Raw genomic sequence first — 22874 nt, 5'->3', positions numbered from 1 at the left:
AAGATACTGGTAACAGTGAAAATTTGTTTTTATTAATCAAACCAGACTAAATAAAGGGGTAAGCATTACTTTCCCTTAATGTCACTTGAGTGTCTTTCTATGCAGCATGATTTTCTAATATTATCAGTTCAGTCACTGGGCTTGGAGGAGGAGGAAGTGGCAGGGAGGGTTCTGGAAATGTGCTTGTTACTATATAGGCTACAGGCCTGATTCGGTCCAGGCACAAGTAAAGAACAAAAAAGCGACGGCAGGAGTGACAAGAGAAAACTGCAGAAATTCCAATAACTATTATTTTGTGGACTAAACCAACAGAACTTTGACAGTTAATATTTCTTCTCATCAGAATCTGGTTAGGCCCTTCCAAACATGTCGTCCGCTACGAGAATCTCCATCGGCATTGATCTGGGCACCACTTACTCTTGTGTTGGGGTTTTCCAGCATGGAAAAGTGGAAATCATTGCCAATGATGAAGGCAAGAGATTTAGATACTACCAAAAACCAAGTAGCCATGAACCCCACCAACACCAACTTTGATGCCAACTGACTCATTGGGAGGTTTGACGGTCCGGTGGTCCAGTCTGACACGATGCTCTGCCTTGCAAGGTGATCAGTGACAACAGAAAGCCCAAAGTCCAGGTTGAATATAAAGGTGAGATGAAGGTGTTCTGTCCTGAGGAGATCTCTTCAATGGTCCTGGTTAAAATGAAAGAGATTGCTGAGGCCTACCTGGGACAGAGGGTGTCAAATGTTATCATCACAGTGCCAGCGTACTTCAATGACTCACAGAGGCAAGCCACCAAAGATGATGGGGTGATCTCTGGGCTAAACATTCTGAGGATCACCAACGAGCCCACAGCAGCAGCCATCGCTACAGCCTGGATGAACACAGAAGAGGAGAGAGTAACACTCTTATCTTTGGTCTTGGTGAAGGCACCTTTGATGTGTCTATTCTGACCATTGAGGATGGCATATCTGAAGTAAAAGCAACAGCAGGAGACACACACCTTGGCGGGAAGGACTTTGACAACTGAATGGTCAACCACTTTGTTGAAGAGTTTAAAAGGAAACATAAGAAGGATATCAGTCAGAACAAGAGAGCGGTAAGGAGACTCCGGACAGCCTGCGAGAGAACCAAGAGGACCTTGTCATCCAGTTCTCAGCCTAGCATTGAGATCGATTCTTTGTTTGAAGGCATTGACTTCTACACTTCAGTCACAAGAGCATGTTTTGAGGAGCTCAACTCGGATCCCTTTTGAGGAACACTGGAACTAGCTGAGAAGGCCCTGCAAGACACTAAACTGGATAAATCCAAGATCCATGAGATTATTTTGGTTGAGGTTGCCACAAAAATTCACAAAATCCAGATGCTCCTACAGAACTTCTTTAATGACAAAGAACTGAACAAGAGCATCAACCCTGACGAAGCTGTGGCCTATGGTGCAGCAGTCCAGGCTACTATTCTCATTGGAGACACCTCAGAGAACGTACAGAATTTGCTGCTCCTGGATGTCGTACCCATCTCTGCAGGTGGAGTTATGACACCTCTTATCAAACGAAACACAACAATCCGCACAAAGCAGACCCAGATCTTCTCCAGATACTCCGATAACCAGCCAGGATTACTGATCCAGGTGTAGGAAGGGGAAAGAGCCATGGACAAAGACAACAACCTCCTTGGGAAGTTTGAGCTCACAGGAATCTCTCCTGCTTCCAGAGGCATGCCACAAATAGATGTAACCTTTGACATTGACACTAATGGCATTTTAAACGTGTTCAGCACCGACAAAAGCACCGGCAAGGAAAACAAAATCACAATCACCAATAACAAGGGTCGCCTTGGCAAAGACGATATTGAGAAGATGGTACAAGGCGCAGAAAAGGACAAGGCAGAAGACGACAAGCAGAGAGAGAAGATTGCAGCAAAGAACTCTCTGGAGTCCTATGCCTTCCTCATGAAGAGCAGAGTGGACGACGAAGCTATGAAAGGAAAAATTAGTGAGGAGGATAAAAAAAATGGTCGTTGACAAATGCAACCAGACAATTTTCTGGCTGGTGAACAGTCAGAGAAGGGTGAGTATGAGCATCAGCAAAAATAACTTGGGAAGGTGTGCAGGCCAGTTGTGACTAAAGCCTGATTCATGCTTCTCCATCAGCTCCAACAGGGAGAGACACACACACACGCATGGACGGAGACATTTTGCCCTCATACTTCTCCGTCTCCTGGGGAGTGTTGCAAAGCAATTCCCCGCTAGGACAACAGAGGGCGTAGCGCTGTTCTGTGGTATCCTGTCATGTATCGGTCCAAGATAGTGTTTATATTGTGTTTTTTTATATATTAGAAACTTTTTAACACTGACAAATTTGTCTCTCATTCTCCTCCACCTCTTCATGCGCTCGCCACCTCTAAACCCACGTTTCCTGTCATTTCGGTCCACAAATAAATGCTTGCTGCGCATCTTTTCACTCCTCCAGGAATTAAACGTTCATATTTTTAGAGTTTTTTCACAAGGTGTTCTTCAAGCTTCTCCGTGTCTGCCGCTAGTTATCCTCAGCTCTCTTTATGTTTTTGAGGGAGCAATGGCAGCGGTGTAGACGACAGCGGTGCCCTGACCAATCACAAGCTTGCGTTCTCCGTCTCGATGGACAGATGTTTAGAAAAGAGAGCTCGACTCCGTACCTCCTTGCAGGGCTCTCCAGCAGGCCCGCAAGGACGGATAATGGCGTTGAGTGTCTCCGCACCGACGCAGAAGCAGAAGAATGAATCAAGCTTAAGTTATATCAAGGAGCACAGTCAGGAAGATCCAGTGGACAGGATGGAAGTTCTCATAGTCTCACCATTGAAGAAGTGGATTAAATCCACAGAAGAAAGACTAATGGTGATTTCACCCTGACTGTCGGTCCCAAAGTGAATCATTTTGAGCAGGGTTACTCAAATGTAATGGTCCGAGGGCCGCTGGTAGTTCTTCACACAAGCCTGGCCCGCGAGCTGCCTATAGTATCGCTGAGAGTTTACTGAGTTGAAAGTCAAGTGGAAGAGAACATTGGAAGTTTAGAAATTTTGCAAAGTAAGGCTCCGAACAACAGTTTGGGTTTAGGTCTCATTAGCTCTAACCCTAATCATCCTTCTGGGGCATAAACTTAATAAATGCTGTCATTAATGGTGAAAACAAATATAGAATGGAAGTTTAAAGAACAATAGTTGGGATCTAAATTATTTACCAAAAATGTTAAAATAAACATATTAAATCAAAAACCAGTGCAGATCTCACTTCCTTTGTTTCCAAATAAATCATGTTTCACAAAAGCCTTCTATGTGATTGTATTAAAGTTAAAGTTTAGATAGCAGTCCTCAACCATTCATAATTAGTTCTAAAAAAACAACAAAACAAATTGTTGATTTGACATATTTTTCACTAAATGTGCCACTAGATGACAGCCTCGAGCTGTTCCTCTGAGAACAGTTACCTGTTGGATCAAACAAATCACCTTAAAACAAAATTATTATAAAAAAATCATCATATAATTCAAAAGTAAATACATTTAATCTTTTATTCGCATTGATTGGTTATAATTTATGAGTTGGTTTGTCTTATGTGTATAACAATAAAACAGCATGAACAAAATAAACGGGGTTATTTAGGGGGTTTGGATCCGCCCAGCACCTAAACGGTTAACTCACCGAGCCTGTTGCTCACCGCAGTCCAACCGGGCTGTGTCGCTAGGGGATGAACGGATAGTTCAGGAGGAGCGTCACGTCTCCGGCTGGTGAAGGAGCACACATCTGGCGCGCAAATGGAACATTTAAAAACCTTGGTCTCCGTGGTTTAACTGAGCCGAGCCGATACCAGGGTGACTCTGTAGCAGCGGAGAGAAGAAAAGTCGCGGATTTTATCTTATTTGGGAAATATTTGAGAGACAGATGGCTCTTGGAGGCGCGTGCCGTGCGTAAAAGGCCATTTTTGTGTGTTTATCAGTAGATTTCTGACCTAATGCAGCAAAGATTAATAATTGTGAAAAGTGTGGAGGAATCGTTGTAAGTTGATGAAAACATCTAATTAAAAACAACGAGCCGAGCCACTTGGACAGACTCAGTCGGTTACAGGTGGTTTTCACGCTGCGCACCACTTTGTCTCCGTCTGGATCTCAACACGCCCCATGGGTCATCATCAGAACCGGGTTCTGACATGACAGGCTGCGTTTTCTGATCTTCTTGAGAGCAATTTTTCGGTTTGAGACGGGAGCGACCAGCTTCTAAATGATCAGCTCGGTGTGCGTTTCGACTTACCGAGGGCGCAAGTCAGGAAACAAACCTCCGTCCAGATCATGTTTGAAGGAGGAGATGTCCAGAGGCGAAGACTCGGACAAGATCATCATTAACGTCGGCGGTACCCGACATGAGACCTACAAGAGCACTCTCCGGACGCTTCCGGGCACGCGCCTGGCGTGGCTGGTCGAGTCGGACTCGCAGGGCAGCTGCGACTCGGACGCAGAGCCTCCGAGCTGCACCGAGTTCTTCTTCGACAGGCACCCGGGCATCTTCGCCTACGTGTTGAACTACTACCGGACCGGAAAGCTGCACTGCCCGGCCGACGCGTGCGGGCCGCTCTTCGAGGAGGAGCTCGCCTTCTGGGGAATCGACGAGACCGACGTGGAGCCATGCTGCTGGATGACCTACCGCCAGCACCGGGACGCAGAGGAGGCCCTTGAGACATTCGAGCCACCGGACCCGGAGGATACCGACGATGACAAAGACACGCCGAAGCGGTTCGGAATCGAGGACTGCAGCGACAGGTCCAGGGGCTGCTGCGAAGTTTGGCGACCCAAAGTCTGGGCCCTGTTCGACGACCCTTACTCATCCAGAGCTGCCAGGGTGAGTCCGGCAGGTGTCTCTTCCTTTTAGGTCATTTTCTTTCACCTCTAACTAAGAATGGATGTGTTTGATTAACAAGTGCGTAAAAAGGCGCTCTTTGTTCGGAATCAACAGGTGTTGAGGAGGCTTTGCAGTGAAACATCTTTACGGGGTAAGGGTAAAAGGCATGCGTCATATATAGAGCACTGTACTTATTTAAGGGGACAGGACTCCAGTTTGGGTCACCAGGTGGGAGGACAGTGGCATATTTGGCTCGGACTGTCATAAAGAAATATTAAAGTCACTATAAATTGTTATTAATGTTTGTAACTTGATCACAAGAATCTACAAGTTTAACTTTGTGGGTTAAAACCTAAAACAGGCCAAGTTGCTCTGATGCAGCATTCCAGTTTTAACAAGACTGATTTTCTGCGTGCTGATAAGCTCCAAACAAGTGTAAAAATACACACTGCTGTTATCTCAAAGGAAACACGCTCTGCTGCTGTAAAGGGGGAAATTATTCAATTACATGAGAAGTCAACTAGTTGGATCTGACATTTAATGTGAATTCCTCACATTAAACTATTTTTCCTCTGAGCAACAAAATAAACTGTTGTTTAGCTCGTAGATAAAAGCAGAAGTAAAAATTCAACTTGACTCTGCTTTCATTCCTTTCTTCTCACCGGGGTTTGAATTCCTCTGTAAGCTTTTGAAGTGTCTTTTATACCTAATGGCTCAGCAGCAGCAGCAGCTGAAGAGTGCTTATGGAGTCAGTGTAAAAGCAAGCATCGCGTGTCACCAGCAGTTGTCCAAACATCTAAGAGAGAAAATGCATTTAGTTCCAAAAGAGAGATGCACATTTTCTCTGTTTGTTTTTCCATGCACATTTGAATGCTCTATTCAGAAAAGCTCCATTTTGCAGCCGCCTAATGTTCCTCCAGCTCTCGTTGCAGCTACTGTCTGCTATAGCGTCTGGACCAGGTGGCATTTGCAGGCTGTTGTTGTGGAAAAGCAGACATCTCTGAGTCAGAACCGCGTTGGTGTTGCCTCGCCTTGACCCCCTCTTTCTGCTGTGTCTGCCAGTTCATCACTTCTGTTTCCTGAGCTGAATATTCACCAGTCAGTCAGTGCAGATTTCTGAGGGTCGGCTAACAGAAGCAAATTTCTAGTGAAGATATATTGACCCGGTCATGATGCTGTCTTCATTTCCTATCCAGACAGATCACGCATGTATGTTCACTCTGCATGCATTATGGGAGCATGCTCTCTGAGCGGATGAAGGTACTCGCGTTTCCTTTATGGCCTTTTAATTTCAGAGAGCTCTTGAGCTCAAATCAGGTAATGTGATTCCTAAAAGCTGTCTATCACCAGAGGAGATTATAGGTCTGCTTAGCCTTAACCCAGCTGAAACGCTCTCTTGTCTCTTCTTTACATCTGAATTTCAGACTTTCAGTGTAAATTTGAAGGTATTTTACCTTCACATCAAATGAACTTCTTATGAAATATTGCTGCAGGCAGTAACGCAGGGCACAGTTGTCATGGCAACCTCATCCGATTGTGTCAAAATCATGTCTCCAAGTATGTCTGTCACAAATGTTGCTGTTCTTCAATTACCCAGTCCTGAACTGAAGGAGCCTCTAGGATGAAGCTAAAACATCTCCAATAAACATTTGAAGTCCATTTTTGTCTCTTAAAACCAAAGAAAAACACTTTTACACTTTCTCGTTTGGTAGTGATGTTTTGAAATTCACACTCATGTTTCGGTAGCACAGAGAAGAGTTCTGAGGTGCTCAGGTTGATGCTCAGCATCTCTGTCTGCTCTCATCCTTATAATCTACTTCAGTGCTGTGGAGGAGCTCCTCGCCTCTCGTCTAACTGATGAGGACCGCTCCTGCTGCTGTACAACGGTCATACGTGAAGCTTTATCAAAGATGAGAAGGACATATTGTTCCTCAGAGACCTGTGACTTAAGCCTCTTGGTAATTTGTCTCGTTATACGTGATATATAGATACTCACCACCATCTTTCTGGGTATTTTTGGCTCTCTGAATTTATGAAATATAAATGTCTGATAATAAAGTAGTTCTCCACAGATACCCAGCAGAAATGTGGCTGTCAGACTGAGTAGTGGAGATTAATTCCCCGTCCTCAGGTGCACCGACTCACAGACATGAATCAGTGCGACACCAAATCCAGTGGCTGCTTATGTAGCGAGCGTCCACTTTGTGGTCCGTAGAATACGCTGCTTTTTCAGGGTAGTTGAGGCTGCGGTGAGTTTTATTGTACAGACCCTGGTTTGGACTCCCTTTAGGACTTGTTCTCTATTTTAAGGTGGAATGGAGAATATTACGTAACCCTACTTGGTTCCAGAGTCAACACACCCTTCCTTGTAGGTTCCCGTTACTCAGTGGTTTTGAGTACTAGGGCGAATGGTTACTGGAGGCCAACACAGCTGACTATTATTTGGGTCTTATCAGGATTAATGTGCGCCTCTGTCAGCATATGTGGGCGGTGGTAACTAGAAAATGATTCCCGTTAGGTGATCTGTCTAACATGGATTAATCAATTAATCTACTTGAGCCACCCTTTGAAATGGTTCCTTCCCACGCTGGCCAGAGACTTTTTCACATGTGCAGAACAGAGCCTGTTTGAACCAACTAACCATATACGGCTTATCACCCTTAGGATGTCCCACTACCATAGGGAGGAGAGGCTAAGCTCTCATTACCTAAGGTATCTTTTCTTATCTGTCACAACCTGATACAAGTCCTGAAGCACAGGTACAAGCAGTAAGGTGGCTTACCTTTGAAGAAGAAGAAGAAGAAGAAGAAGAAGAAAGTACCATTTCTATAGCGCCTCTCAAGATAAAAATCACGAGGCGCTTCACAAAAACAAAAAATGTAAAAATATAAAAAAGCATTTAGAAAATGTTTAAAAATATATATAAAATGAGCAAAAATAGACAATTGTGATTAAAAAAAATGTTAAGAAAGAGGAAAGTGAACAGGAAAGAGGGAAATCAGTGGATCCTGAGGAAGGTGGAATAGGTGGGGAAAGCAGAATAAAGGTTGGTTTATGCTTGACGCGTTCGTATGATTGAATAATTACTGCTTGTTCAATTCTAATGACCAATATTGTAATGAGATATAAACTATGTTAAAAACATCTTTTGATAATATTACAGTATTTACATTTTTGGCATTGATTCTAATTAACCTCTTAGAAAAGTGCTGGTTTTAGCACGTGACTTATTTTGTTTCAGCTCACATAATTGCTGCTTTCCACAAACTCACAGAGAATTATCCAACACATTTGCTCTCTCACTCACCTCATAAGGCCTAAATGTTAATTTCCAACCACCATTACTTTGTTATTAATGTGTTGGTCTGAATTTTGTTTTTATGGCTTGTGGAAACATAAATATGAACACAACTTTACTAATATTTCAAATGACCTAACTATCCAGAAATGTAATTACTCAAATGTGTGGTTCACTGAAAATACATTTTTAAAGATAATTTCTGATTATAATAAGTCACTCTGGGTTTTTCATGCAGGCTGAACATAAAAATTGTCTCCCACACCTACCTCCTGCATTAGCTTCTGATAGGAAACAGACGGTGAAACTCTAGGATTTGAAAAGCCTGGCAGATCTACGTCAAACTGAACATCCATGGACTCACCCATTTTGATTCCCGATGGGGAAGGTTGTTGTTTTAGGGATGGGTACTGAATTCGGTACTTTTTAAGGTACCGACCGAATTCCATAGTACCGACCGAGCACCGATTCACGTCGTTTCAAACGGTGCCTCGTTTCGTTACCTGTCCTTCATAACGAGAACTTTCCAAGACAGCTGCGCATGCGCAAGAGCGTTATGTCGTCGGTCCCTGCGAGCGAGTTGTAAACAGAGCAGCATGGGTAGAAAGAAAGTATGCTAACGCTTGGGTCCACTTCACTAAATGTGATGGGTAACTGGGTGATGATGAAACTAGCGACAGACAACGATCTAAGTGAGACATCCTCATCTTAATCTGCTCCGGTAGGTAAATAAAATGTTTAAGATAACGTTAGCTTGATATGTTAGCTTCCGTTTCGCTAATGGTGCGTTCGCTTTCTCCTCGGAACTCCGAATTTCCGACTAGACCATGAACACGCTCTAAAGTTTGGCTTCACTTTACTAAATGCGGGTGATTGGGTGAAGATGAAACCAGTGACAACGATCTAAGTGTGAGGCATCTAGCTTGATATGTTAGCTTCCGTTTCGCTAATGGTGCGTTCGCTTTCTCCTCGGAACTCCGAATTTCCGACTAGACCATGAACGCGCTCTAAAGTTTGGCTTCACTTTACTAAATGCGGGTGATTGGGTGAAGATGAAACCAGCGACAACGATCTAAGTGTGAGGCATCATCGTTTTAATCTGCTCCATCAGTTAAATAAGCTGTTAAAGATAACATTAGCTTGATATGTTAGCTTCCATTGCCACCGTTGTTATCAGCTAATGGTGCGTTCGCTTTCTCCTCGGAAATTCTATCTTCCCAGTAGGAAAAATCAAATGAAAAAAGACGGCAAAAGGAATGAAGATACGCAGTAAATGCAGTTCACAGTAAAGATGTTTGCTTCAGATTAATTATCAGCTTATAAAACTACAAGGACGATATTAATACAAACAGTTGAATGTTATTTATCGTGACATTATATATTGAGAAAAAAATTGTGTTCTTTCCCCTCTTCTCTTCTCCCTATACACCAACAGCTGCACCTCCAAACATGAGTCTGTCAAACTAATTAAGTTTGCTGACGACACCACCATCATCAGACTCATCTCTGATGGGGATGAGTCTGCTTACAGAATGGAGGCGGAACGGCTGGTGTCCTGGTGCAGCCACAACAACCTGGTGCTAAACACCCAGAATGTTGTGGACTTTAGGCGACCCCCCCCCCCCCCCCCCCCCCATCCCACCTTAAACCTGTCTGACACTCCTATCACGATGGTGGACTCATGTTGCTTCCTGGGCACCACCATCACCCAGGACCTCAAATGGGAGCCCACCATCACCACCATCAGAAAAAAGGCCCAGCAGCGGATGTACTTCCTGAGGCAGCTGAAGAAATTCAACCTATCACCACAGTCAATGAGGCAGTTCTACACTGCTATCATCGAGTCCATCCTCACCTCCTCCATCACCGTGTGGTATGCTGGAGCTACCACCAGGGACAAGAAGAGGCTGCAGTGTGTCGTGCACTCTGCAGAGAAGGTCATTGGCTGCAGACTCCCCTCCATACAGGATCTGTACACCTCTAGGACATTGAGGCGTGCAGGTCGGATAATAGCTGACTCGTGTCACCCTGGACACAGTCTCTTCGACTCGCTCCCATCTGGCAGAAGGCTCAGATCCATTCGGACCAGAACCTCTTGCCACAAAAACAGTTTCTTCCCCTCTGTAGTTGGACTTTTGAATGAAAATCTTAGGGCAGCCCACTCAAGTCGATTGGTCCCAGGCACGTGACCCGATGCTGTGCTCGAAAAACACTCAGATTAGTACATACACAGGGTAGATAGCTGCTTCTCTAATTCTTGCCACTTTTTCATTAATAATTTTATCATGAGTGTTTTATTACTTCCTATTTTTGCTCATCTCTTAATTTATGTTATTTATTTTTTTTTTCTTTTTTACCTTCTGCACCAAATACCGCAGCAGTTTCCTAATGTTGTGACTTGGCACACATATGGCAATAAAAACTTCTGATTCTGATTCTCTTTGTGCTGAATGCTTAACGAGACATGCAGGCAGATTTCCAACAAGAACACGCACGCCAAGGCCAGATTATAATAAGGGCAAACTGGGCACAGGCCCAGGGGCCCACAGCCACAAGGGTGTAGAAGTAAAAAGCGATCGTTCATGTCGGCTCATTTCCTTTCATGTTTTCTGTCTTTTATTTGTGCCTGATGCGTTTCGCTGCTGTGGAGCGGAGCGCATCACCTGTTTTGTCCTCCGGCTCCGCACCTCACTGGTGTGGCCGGCGCGCACTCCGCTGTTTTTGCGGTGGGTAGATCTTTTAGAACTGCAGTTCAAAGGTTATTCATAAGGTGAATATATATGAATCCAGGTAGCAGTTTTTCTTTAGGATTGAGAGGAGATGCAGGAAGATAATAAACAGACAGGACAGAAAAATAGTCAAATAAAAACAAGTTCCTTTTTGTACCTGGTGGTTGCAACAAACAGACACCATTGAAGGTAATCAGAAATGAGGAACAGATTATGAAATAATTATTTTAATGTTTAGAGCAGCAGGAACTCTGAGAGGCTGCAAGCACATCAGAGAGTTTGCGGCCGCTGCGCAGAGGGAGGGGGGAGAGGGCTGAAGCGGAGCAGTATAGATGCAGAAACTACCGTTGTTAAAAGAGATGTGTTTAACTTAGAAAATGAGGGTGCAATTTTAATTGTCAAAAAGTCCAGCGAAGAACACCCCCCCCCCCCCCCCCCCGATTTTCATTACTTGACGGTAGACTTTAAAAAAGATTGTCATGAAGCCCTGAGGAGATAAGAGGTGGAAGGAGACAGGAGACAAACAAAAAACATGCAGATATTTCTTCTTTGCAGACTTTTCAATAACTGTATAATCTTTTAAATAATCCTGCATTACTTTCTGTGGTAGTTGGACAGTGTATCTCTTTTACAGCAGACTCTTGCCCCCACTGTCCCACAGATTAACAACATTTTTGTTAGTACAGACAGAAGAGAAGATAGACAGGAGCACTGTGAGGAAGAGAGAGGGACAGAAAAAGAGGAGAAAAGAGAGGACAGAGGAAGAAAGACATATGAGTGAGGCACAACAGGAAAATCATCAGGCATGAGTGTTTGTGATTAGGTTATAAAACTATTTTGACCTGGAGGTAAATGCTTTTGTGTCAATATAAGTAAGAAAATTTTAATATTGACAGTGTTTTGAAATGTCTTAAAAGTGCAACTGGGTGACAGTAATGTTGGGGGAGGTGGGGGGGGGCCTAGGCACATTGTGCCCAGGGGCCCCTGCAATGATAATCCGGCCCTGACGCGCATGCACACACACACACACACACACACACACATAATGAGCCAGAGAGACCGAGGCTTCTCCATCTACTGCACGGGGTAACACTGGACCTGTTTGTTGAGTCTTTTATGAGCGAAGCAAACAGTTTTTGTATCCGCCAGAACTTCCAGCTTCTTCCTCCTGACAAAACACAGCTCTGTTAGGCTCAAGGATAAAACATTTGTGATTCTGTAAACTCAGGACGTCTCAGACTCACCGCAAACCTCTGAACCACAGCAGAGATCATGAGCTTAGAATAAAACTGTTGGGATTTTTTAAATGCCAAACCTGCAGCAGTACTGTAGAGTCTATAGGGAATGGGGTAATGTTTTTATTAATTAGCTTGTGAATCGAGTTTCTGCTGTCACTGGACTTTATCGCTTGACCAGCTCGGTTATTTGATCTGACTGTTTTGTCAACATGCTTAAAATTAGGAATAAGAATGATTAAATTGCAGAAATAATGGATGCTAGCAAATCTATACTTAATTTATTAAAATAAAGGCTGTCATTAAGATTTTGTTAATGCATAAATTAGGATTTATGTTAAATGTTTCATATCTGCTCACATTATTATGCCAGATCAGTGAGTTCTCCACCTTTAGGTGTTCATTTTGTTTGTCTTGTTCTAATGTCCCCTGAGGGCTTATCCCAGGACAGGGTTTAGTTGAAGCTTCTCCTCACGTCTCACAGTGAAGTTTTCATCTTCCCAAAGGCTTTGAGTGTTGTCATGGTTGATGGCTGTGCATTATCCACACTACAGCAATACGATGATATTCTTTTGAACATCAAATAAAATATTCCTATAATTCCAACTCTTCAAACTCCATTAACAGTACAGTTTCTAATTCATTCAGGTTGCTCTCCTGTGATCTGGTGTCCCTAACAAGCTTCACATGCTTTATTTGTTTTGTTAATCCCAGAGTGAAAAGGGTACAGCTGAAGGATGTGCGACAGTCTAAGTGCACGCCGGTTACAGGGACGTTATTTATCCAGCTGGAAAATTAGAAGGGTTGGAGAGGCTCTTTACAATAAGCCCAGGCCTCAGGTAACAAAGCAGGTGATTTCGTTTGAATACGCTCACAGCATCAATACAAACACGGACAGGCTGCCATTGTGGTGGATCAGTTGGCCAGAGGCCACTATGTTCAGTTTGGATCTCAGGAATCATAGTGCTGGAGCATTAGTCACTGAAAAGACACAGCAGTCGTGTTTTATAACAACCCGTCAACAGGAGATAGACCTGTGTGTGTGTGTGTGTGTGTGTGTGTGTGTCAGCAAAATAAAGGCATAAACCTGCAGGCAAATTTTAATGGAACTTAGGAAGTAATCCAATTCAAAATGGCCGCCACACCTAATCATCCATAGCAAGGCCAAGCATGCTGCAAATCAGTCTTACAGATATTTAGCCACAACTCCATACTGGGATTGCAAATGAATTGAATGACATTTTTGTGATTTTGTTTTCAAGAGTCGACCAAAACAGCTCTAGCTAGCTAAGGTGGTCTTTGTTAAGACAGCAGGGAAACATAGAAATCTAACTTCTCTTTGCTTATGCGTGATGTTTTTAATGACTGAATGAAAAGCACAAAACCAGACCACTTTTATATGTCCTATCTGAAGTTATGCTGCACTTTTTTGTCATTGAAGAGTGACTGATGACACTTCTGCACTGGAGGAGGTGGGAGTGGCCTGTCTTTCTGTAGCGTGCTATGTGAGACAACGGCTGTGTTCGAGATAAGCCAGTTCTGCGCAGGTTAGATCAGTGGTGATCGGCGAGCAGTGCATGCCGGTTAGATTTGTGTCCGACTTGACGCCGACTTGCTCTGACGTCATGCATACGTAGGCAACGATAACCTCGTGAGATCAAGGCGGCCGCAGATTTTGGAGCAAGGCGCTGCAGTTGCTCTCCACCGGCTGCAAAACCTAGAGGATGACGGGAAACGCCTGGCTCTCACCTGATCTAAGATCTGATTGGTTCATATTTTGATCCAAACATCCGGTGGTAGAACACAAAATGTTAGTTGGTCACATGTATTCTTTAAATCATGTAATGTTGATGATGACAACTATATAGGCCATAAAGAGAAATGTGTTTTGTGTTCTTTTGTCACGTTTCCTATGAGCACACTGAAGCTACAGCTGCTAACCTTTACTTATTATTACAGTCATGTCTTCATATACACTATATGATATCCACAAGCATGTGAGGATGTGTTTCAGCTGCTAACAGGCACCAGAATTAAAATTCAAAATTAAACAAGTGTGAACGCTAACGTGATATCTTCAGCCATCGTCACCCGCGAGCTACACATGCAGGAAATTGTGTCCGACTTAAATTTTGGCTTTCAGCCACTCCCCCTGCTGCTTCTGTCTGCTCTCGTCTGTTTTCCAGGCGAGGCGCAGCTCAACTCGAACACGGCCAATATGACTTTTTCTGCTCATGTGGACCACTTTATGGCCACATTGTTCACACTGGAGTCTGACGGTGGTTGTATTTAAATTGTGATGTAAACAACCACTCGTAAAATCAGATCTCATAAAAAATGGAATTGAACATCAAGACCTACAGGGCGAATTTGGCCTTGGTCAAACAGGCAATGGCCTGTTAGGCTCCTGGTTTATTTATTTTCCAGATTCTTCTACATGCAGAGTACCTTTAAATGCAGCAACGTAGAACTGTGATTGTTTTAAAATGTTGTATCTGAGTTAAGGTCTTAAAGTTAAACCAGTGTGTATGTAATGGTGTTAGTATTTGCTTGTTGTCAGTACCCTAACAGTCTTATCCTTGAAGCTGGATGATGGATGTCTTAAAGCATGCTGCCTTAAAGAGCTGATTGGCATTAATGCATTGATGTTTGGAGCATTAAAGAAACAGGAAATTGTATCATTGCATGGATTAATGTTGAGTATCTGTCTTGTTTAGGGAGTGGCCCTCATCTCTCTCTTCTTCATCCTGGTTTCCATCACCACCTTCTGCCTGGAGACTCATGAGGCCTTCAATGAATTAAAAAATACTACACAGCCAGATGTCACAGCCAGCAGCACAAAGGAAGAGGTGATGCCTGAGATGGTCCCTTACCCAATTTTCTTTTTGGTGGAGGGCGTCTGTGTGGTGTGGTTCACCATTGAATTCCTGGTGCGTATCATCTGCTGCCCAAACAAAGTGGTCTTTGTTAAAAACACCCTTAACATCATTGACTTTGTGGCTATTCTGCCGTTTTACTTGGAAATGTGCCTGAAAACCCTGACATCCAAAGTTGCCCATGACGTGCTTGGTTTCCTCCGTGTGGTGCGGTTTGTAAGGATCCTCCGGATCTTCAAGCTTACGCGCCACTTTGTTGGCCTGCGTGTTCTGGGTCACACGCTGAGGGCCAGTGTCAACGAGTTCCTTCTGCTCATTATCTTCTTGGCTCTGGGGGTGCTCATCTTTGCCACCATGATTTACTATGCCGAGCGCGTCGGAGCTGACCCCAGGGACCCCACGCAGACCAGCCACACGTACTTCAAGAACATCCCCATCAGCTTCTGGTGGGCAGTGGTCACCATGACAACGTTGGGCTACGGGGACATGTATCCAAAGACATGGCTGGGCATGATGGTAGGGGCTCTGTGCGCGCTGGCTGGCGTGCTGACCATCGCCATGCCCGTTCCTGTCATCGTCAACAACTTTGGCATGTACTACTCACTCGCTATGGCCAAGCAGAAGCTGCCAAAAAAGAAAAAGACGCACACGTACAACCCAGACGCCCCGACTGACTCGGCTTCGTTTGTGAAATCGGAAACAAACTCACACATAGACAGCACTCAGAGCGACACGTACCCACTGGCTGCTGAGGAGAACATCAGCAGGAACCGCTCAGGTAAAGATGTTGCTTAACCTGATTCTTCCTTTACCCCTTCAAAGTGATAATTAGCTACTTTTTAATTTTTCAAATCATTTCCTTTAGCCAGTATGTGCCAAAATGACCCTTTATAGGGTTAATGAAAAAAAAATTCAATTCAAGTTTATTTATATAGCGCCAAATCACAACAAGAGTCATCTCAAGGCACTTCACATAATAAACATTCCAATTCAGGTCAGTTCATTAAGCCAATCAGAAATAATGTTTCCTATATAAGGAACCCAGCCAATTGCATCAAGTCACTGACTAGTGTCAGTGACTTTACAGCAATCCTCAAACTAAGCAAGCATAAAGCGACAGTGAAGAGGAAAACTCCCTTTTAACAGGAAGAAACCAGAGAATCCTGGCTCAGTATAAGCAGCCATCCTCCACAACTCACTGGGGATCGAGAAGAGAAGAGAAAAACACTCAGCCCTTATTGCCCCCTGTGGCCAGAATATTCCACTTGCAACTTCAGAGTTACCGGTCCTGTCTGTTGTGACTTGGCCAAAAAATGAGCTGTCATACCTGTCCCTGAAGTCTGCTTCCACCGCGTTTCCCTTCATGTTTTAGATCATGAACTCCGCTGATTTGTTTAATTTAGTGATGAACCACTCCTGTAGACACTAATGAAGGCTGAGGAGACATTTCAGATGTTAAATTAAGGTGTTAAAGGGCGTGCTTTCATACTTCAAAACAGCAGGAACATGCATCACAGCTAGTTGTAGTGATACATTTCACAAAATATTTCTGAGAAAAATTGTCAAAGAATAACAGTTTCTGCAAATATTAAGTTCTTTGTCATTGGGAATAGTTAATAAAAAATTCCAGTTAAATATATTTTTTAAAAATGCAATAAGCTCTGACTAAAAGTTAAACCGTGTGTCTTTTTTTGTAGGAAATATTAGAGAAATACTTGAAAACATGCACATATTCAACAAAAATAGCATCTGCAGCTGACTGCAGCTTCTTTTTTAAGTCAAGTTATTTCATCCTTTTTAATTACGTATCCTGATATTTATATTTTCCATTTGGTGTTTATTGTCTAATAGCTGCTGTTTTTTTGACTTGTACATTCTTAGAGTTTCTCTGACAGATGACCTTTGTTCAATCATAAAGACAGCAATGGATAACAATTAGATTACTCCTCATTGCATCTGAGTCAAATTGGATCTCTTCACAGTGAAATGATGGTTTTATGTAATATACCTCTGTCTTTGGGTCCTCAGGGGACTCTCGGTAAAAGCTTTGGCATTTATGTTGTCGTACGTTTTAGTCATCCTGTCAGACTCCAAACAGAATGGGGATGCAAATGTGGCCCTTTCAGATGAGGAAGGCTGCAGTATGACCCAGCCGCTGTCCCCCAGTGAGAAGTGGTCCCTGCGGTGTTCTCGAGGCAAAGGCAAGAACAAGAAAGAGGCCACCTGTTTTCTCCTGACATCTGCAGACCCCAACATCCATGGTGGTGAGTTACAGACATAGCAGTACAGACTCCTTTTGCTGTTTCAAAGTCAAAGTCAGTTTTATTGTCAATTCTACCACATGTGCAAGACATACAGAGAAATGAAATTAGAGTTTCAGTACACACAATTCAGAGATCAGACATACATGGGCAAGACACATGACAAGAATTGGTGACTGTGGTCCTTCGCAACACGAGTCGCGCTTAAAATCAACGTATTAAACTGGATGATAAACTCAGTGTGGTGCATCCACATCTTTAGCTTCTTGGCGATGCTAAACCATTTGCATTGTGGCTGAACAATGCAATATTTCCAAATTTAAAGTTGTAGTTCACTGATAAACCTTTTTTATTAGTTCCTTTTGCAATATGAGTGTTCACTTTGAGTTTCACATGCTTGTTACCGTGAAAATAGTCTTCTACCTCTATTTACTGCATTAGCCGGTGAAAGAAAATATACATGGAAACACCCTGGTTAGAAAAAGCCAGAGTAACACTGTAAAATTGCATTCATGGACTCTCCCATCTTAGCTCACGACAGGGAGGGCTGTTGCTGACCTAGCATCAAGGAGAGAGCAGAGCGCATCTTGGCTTGTAGAAACTAACCGTTAGCATTAGCAACTCCATAGCATGACAGAACTTCTTCAGGTTTGTGTTATTTGTGGAGATAAAACAGCAACATTGCACAGCAAATGGTGTCAGTGGTAGAATCACATTGCTGTTAGCCAATCAGAGGCAAAAAATCCAAACATCATGAATTTTAATGAGTAAATCTCCAAATCGTGCTGTTTTATGGAGAGTGCCAGAGCTTTGCTTCCACAAAGAAAGACTCACAGGACATTTATTTTATTAGAGACCACGGCAGATTTATTGAAATAATCAGTGTGTGACACCTTCAGGTCAATTTTAAGCAGGTGGCACTACTTTTATCCACAGACCGATAACTGTTTAACCAGTAAATGCTGCAAGGCTAAAATCAACAATAAAACGGGTTTTTACTGTTCCAGTCAATATAAAATCAATAGAAGAGCTTTGCGGCACTAATTGCTTCATCTGTGTGTCTGAGAGTGGGAAAAACCTACAAAGTGACTTGCTCTTTAAATTGTTATTTTTAATAAATCATACTGGAACAGCTCACATGTCTGATAAGAGTCATAATATGGCTCAAAATCCAAATTATGGGGCCTGCCGAACAGGCAGGGTCCTTACTGTTATGCACTGACCAAATGGTCTCTTTATTTTTATTATTATTATTATTATTCCGTATACGTTAATACGGATCGGGAGTGAAAAGTAAAAAAATGACGAAAGTGTGCAGCGGAGCGATCCACCTGCTGTGTTTGCTTTAATCAAGGCATTGTTTTGTTTCTTTTTTGATGAAATTACAGAATATGGTGCAAAAGTTCATTTATTTCAGTATTCAAAGGTTTCAAGCCTTCACTTGCTAGAATTGTGATAATTATGGCTTGCGGGGGTGGTGAGGGGGGTGGTGGTCACCTTTTTCACCCCTGACCTGCTTTCATGTCTGACTGCTTCAGTGCTAAGACCAGTTGTTTGGTTAGTAATTTATATATGAACAATCGCTAACCCTAACCTGGCAACTGGTGTCTCACCATGTCGCCACCGTTTTGTGCCAGATGGCAGGCCCCTTTCAAAATGTCTTCAGAAATTTTCTAGTTATTATTATTATTATGGTCAATAAAACTATGTTATTCAAAAGGATTACTGAATGGCTTGGAAACATTTTTATCAAAAAATTTACATTTTAAAGGGATAATTTGCCACTGTTCATAATTTAAAATCATTTTCTTGAGCCAGTATGTGCTAAAACGACCCTTTACAGGGTTGATGAAAGGCCACACAGCCCTTGTCACCCCCTGTGGACAGAATATTCCACTTGCAACTTCAGACTGGCGGGCCGTTCTGTTGGGAAAATGGAGCTGACATACCTGGTGCTTCAGTCTGCCTTCAGGAAATTTCCTGCATGTTATAGATGATGAACCCATGTCATTTGTTTAATTTATTGATGAATCACATCATCATCATCAGCAGCATTTCAGCTGTTAGATTTGATCCTTTTTGACTCGTGGACCCCCTGATCATCATGAGATGAACAGGCTTTCTTGCAAAGGATCCACAGCTCAGTTCTATACTATTCTTACAGATGACCTCTTGACCTTTACGGCCACTACAATGTCTATTTAAGAAAAAAAACATTTCTGTAATATTCATAATTTAAAAGCGTGAGGATTAAACACAAGTTTCTACTTGATTGCTCCTTCAGGAGTCTGATTTCATTTCGTTTAGGAATGTTGATATTTTTCTAATAAAACAGGAAAATATCTCTTGGCGCCAAGCTACAGAGCATTTACAGAGGTCATATTATGTTTTTACTTTCTTTGTTTTGGAAAAATTTTTCTTCTAATTTCACTTCTGTCAAGTTTCAGAAACATCAGAAGTGTTTCTTTTGACTGCATCAAAAACCGCTATGTTTTGCCTTCGTTCTGCCATCCTTGTTTGCTCTTAGTTTTTATAAAAACATAAAGAGTTGAAGTGAGTGTTGCTTGGAACAGAATACAAAAGTGGAATGTGACAAAATAAAAATTTGAATAGATTTTTAATTGATTTCATGATTATTTAGAGCTGAAATTAAAATATTGTTTTCATTGACTTTACAGCCTTAGATTAAAAGCTTTGAAGTTAAATAATAAACAAGTATTCTTTCACTGTGATTAAACAAAGAGCTCTGTAAAAATATTCTAAATACAAAAAGGGATTTCATATAGCTTTGTTTAATGACGCCTGGATTCATCACATCCTTACCACCGATTCCACACTCTTCCCAAATGGGACATTTCCTGAATCCTTTCCATGAATAGCTCAACAGCACTGAAGGTTTTTTTCCTGCCAAAATGCACTTCACTCAGATGCATTTCAGCACAAGAGCTCATTAGCACATCACTGCCAGAGAAGCAGAAACCAGCTCCTAAACGAGGCACTTTACAGCAGCCCGGGTCCTGTGAGAGTTCATATCACCCGTGTTTTTTTCAACAGCCCATTATGCAGACATTACACTTGAATGTATTTCCTGAAAGCCTGATCAGTCCCGAGTGTTGATTAACCCAGCTACTTTTTTTTGCACGCCAGCAAGGCGACGGCATGTTGTGACATGCCATTAAAATGAAATCCTTATTTCTTTCTGGTAGACAAATAAGATGAGGAGGAAGGAAATAGCCTGGGAATAAAAGTGTTTTATAATGATGACTTTACCTTCTCATTTGTTCTGCTTTATTCTTATAGAAGACACCAAAACAACGGAAAGCTGAGCAAAGCCAGAACACCTCAAAACGAATCTATGATGGAGAGGGGAGGAGGTTAATTAAATCTCAGGCTTTGTATCTGGTGATCCTCTGCATCCTATTCAGTTACAGGCTAATATTACACACACAACACATTTCAGTCCACATTATTACTAAAAATAGGGTCAAAATGGACTTTCAGTGTGTTGTTTTGACAGGATTCAGAATTCAAAGTTTCTTTATTTCATATGGAGGCAAACAAAAAGCTGCCTGTGTGGTTTTGCAGCTGTGTGGAGCAGGTTAGATGTAAAACGTTTATGACTCACTGCTCTTCAGAGCGAAGCCCAAAGAGAACCGGGATGCTGGCTGATTTCAGATGCAATGCAATGTTAGAGGTATGGATACTATTCCACAGAGGCGTTATGACGGATGGATGGAGGTCTAAACATGCACTTAGATGGTTATCGGTGACAGGAAGTGGACGCTCGCAGTAACAAGAAGAGAATGTTCCAGCGATAAAAGGCTTCACAGGGATCCTGTTTGTTACAATTACAATTTAGACAAACAAAACAAACACTTTCCAAATTGCAGTGATGATGCTGCAGCAAAAAGAAGGAAACGGATGTTTGAACCAACAGAGAACGTGTTTCAGACGCTCCACTGAATGCTATTTTTCCACTGAGACTCGTTTCAGATTAATTGGATAATTGATTTTTTGTCCAACTCAGGTTTCCAATAAAAACTCAAATTTCAAAAGAATGATTTCTGTCAAAAATCAGATTTTGGCTCCTGAAATAGAGTAAAATTATGTGCATTTTATTTTATTAATTAGCAATAGAAAATACTCATGAACTATTGTTGCTACAAGGTGCTCCTATTGACCAAAATGCAAATTTTGCCCCCTTTTCACGTAATCGTTTTCCGTTAATCCGAAAATAGCTGATTGGTGTCAGGTTTGAATGAACACACTCAAAACATTTGTGCTTTTCTGTGACCGTTTGTGATCCTGTAGCCTCTTTTGGGTAACATTTTGGCAATATGGTTTCTAAGAGGTTGGCCCAATCTCAATATTCACACTTGCACCCTTACGCCCTTCAATTGCGCGTTCCCGGCCAGGGGTGCGAGTGCGTAGGGCGTTCCGATTCTCAAGTGTGGAAGTTGACCACGCCCCCATTGCACCCTTAATCTGCACTTCACCCGAGTCTGCAACGATACGGACCTCGGGCAAGGGTATTACCCACAAGTCAAGTCATTGCTGCGGGAGAAAAGACTCAAGTTCCTTTTCTGAAAATATGTATTTTCTAATGAAATTAGTTGATTTTAGGATGGTTAGTTGACGCTCTGAATGTTTTAGACGAAGCAGCAATGAAGTGAAATTAATTTCAAATAATAGCTTTGTTGTTTGTTTGAAAGTTGTTAATAAGGGTTTTTGAAAACAGTTTCACAGCGACCAGCATCCCTTCATGTGTTGCGATCAATGACGCAATGGTTCCTGTCTCAATTCGGCAATTATTTGCACACTTGTGTACTACGCACTCGAACCCTACTGCACACTTTCTCCAAGTGCACTTTGCTGAAGACCGCAGGGCGCAGTGTGACTATTGAGATTGGGCCGTAGCCTGGCCAGCCAGCCAAAGGAAATTAGCTTTGAAGCTAAGTGGCTGTAGCACTTCCTGTTGGAAGTCAGGGTTGCAACAAAGATCAGAACGGAAGTTGTTTAAAGATCTATCTGTAACAGGTGATATGTAATCTGACCTGAACCTTTAACAACAACGTGAATAATTTCTGATTTGTCTTTCTTAACAGAGAGCTGTAAAGACATTCTCAGTGCGACTGGAAACTTTTCTCAGCCAGAGGTCACCACTCTGACCTGATGATGAGTTACTCGGCGTACGGAGAGGACATCAAGTCTGCTGTTTATTAAATCACAGCTGTTTTATTTCCCCATAAGCCAACTGCAGACCCAGTTCTTCTAATATGAGACAAGTTTTTTGTTTCCTCGTGTATCCAAAAGCCTGTAGAACATCAGTTCAGTAAACATATACGCTCGTTTACATTTTGCATGTATTGCATGGTCCAGGATTGAATGCTGTACAAGTAAAGATCTGGCAGAAAGTTGTATTCTTGTCATTTAGTGGATACAAAATACAAATTCTTCTCAGTTACTGTTTTATTATGAGCACTGGGCTCCTGCTTATATATTTGGAGAACAAATTTTCCTTCAAAGTTGGAAAAATGTAGTTATTTTTTATTTTACTTTTTTTGTCCCTTTCTGATAGCTGCTAAAAAACAGACGTGTCTGCAAC

At 42.4% G+C, this 22874-nt stretch overlaps 1 protein-coding gene and 1 pseudogene across 2 annotated transcripts; both read left to right on the top strand.

Annotated features, from left to right (window-relative positions):
- The first annotated feature begins 254 nt into the window (after window positions 1-254).
- On the top strand, window positions 255-2854 carry LOC107390799 (heat shock 70 kDa protein-like; annotated as a pseudogene).
- A 1268-nt stretch (window positions 2855-4122) lies between these two features.
- Window positions 4123-22585, top strand: kcnc4 (potassium voltage-gated channel, Shaw-related subfamily, member 4). Of its 2 annotated transcripts, none has more exons than XM_015967737.3 (4): window positions 4123-4870; window positions 14850-15786; window positions 17135-17272; window positions 22375-22585. In XM_015967737.3, the coding sequence occupies exons 1-4, from the start codon at window positions 4256-4258 to the stop codon at window positions 22440-22442; spliced, it is 1758 nt and encodes a 585-aa protein (XP_015823223.1). In that variant the 5' UTR covers window positions 4123-4255; the 3' UTR covers window positions 22443-22585. The 2 variants fall into 2 exon arrangements, with proteins under 2 accessions (XP_015823223.1, XP_015823222.3); XM_015967736.3 differs by having other exon boundaries at window positions 17084-17272.
- The last annotated feature ends 289 nt before the right edge of the window (window positions 22586-22874 follow it).

This window comes from Nothobranchius furzeri, chromosome 15, assembly GCF_043380555.1.
Source record: "Nothobranchius furzeri strain GRZ-AD chromosome 15, NfurGRZ-RIMD1, whole genome shotgun sequence".
Classification (NCBI taxonomy): Eukaryota; Metazoa; Chordata; class Actinopteri; order Cyprinodontiformes; family Nothobranchiidae; genus Nothobranchius; species Nothobranchius furzeri.
This window is presented reverse-complemented; position numbering and strand designations above follow the sequence as displayed.

Excerpts from the sequence above, each read along its gene's own strand:
- kcnc4 (XM_015967736.3), top strand. The coding sequence starts at position 4,256 with ATGATCAGCTCGGTGTGCGTTTCGACTTACCGAGGGCGCAAGTCAGGA. Across the intron at positions 15,787-17,083 it reads CATCAGCAGGAACCGCTCAG|TCATCCTGTCAGACTCCAAA; the intron begins GTAAAGATGTTG and ends CGTACGTTTTAG. Across the intron at positions 17,273-22,374 it reads AGACCCCAACATCCATGGTG|AGAGCTGTAAAGACATTCTC; the intron begins GTGAGTTACAGA and ends CTTTCTTAACAG.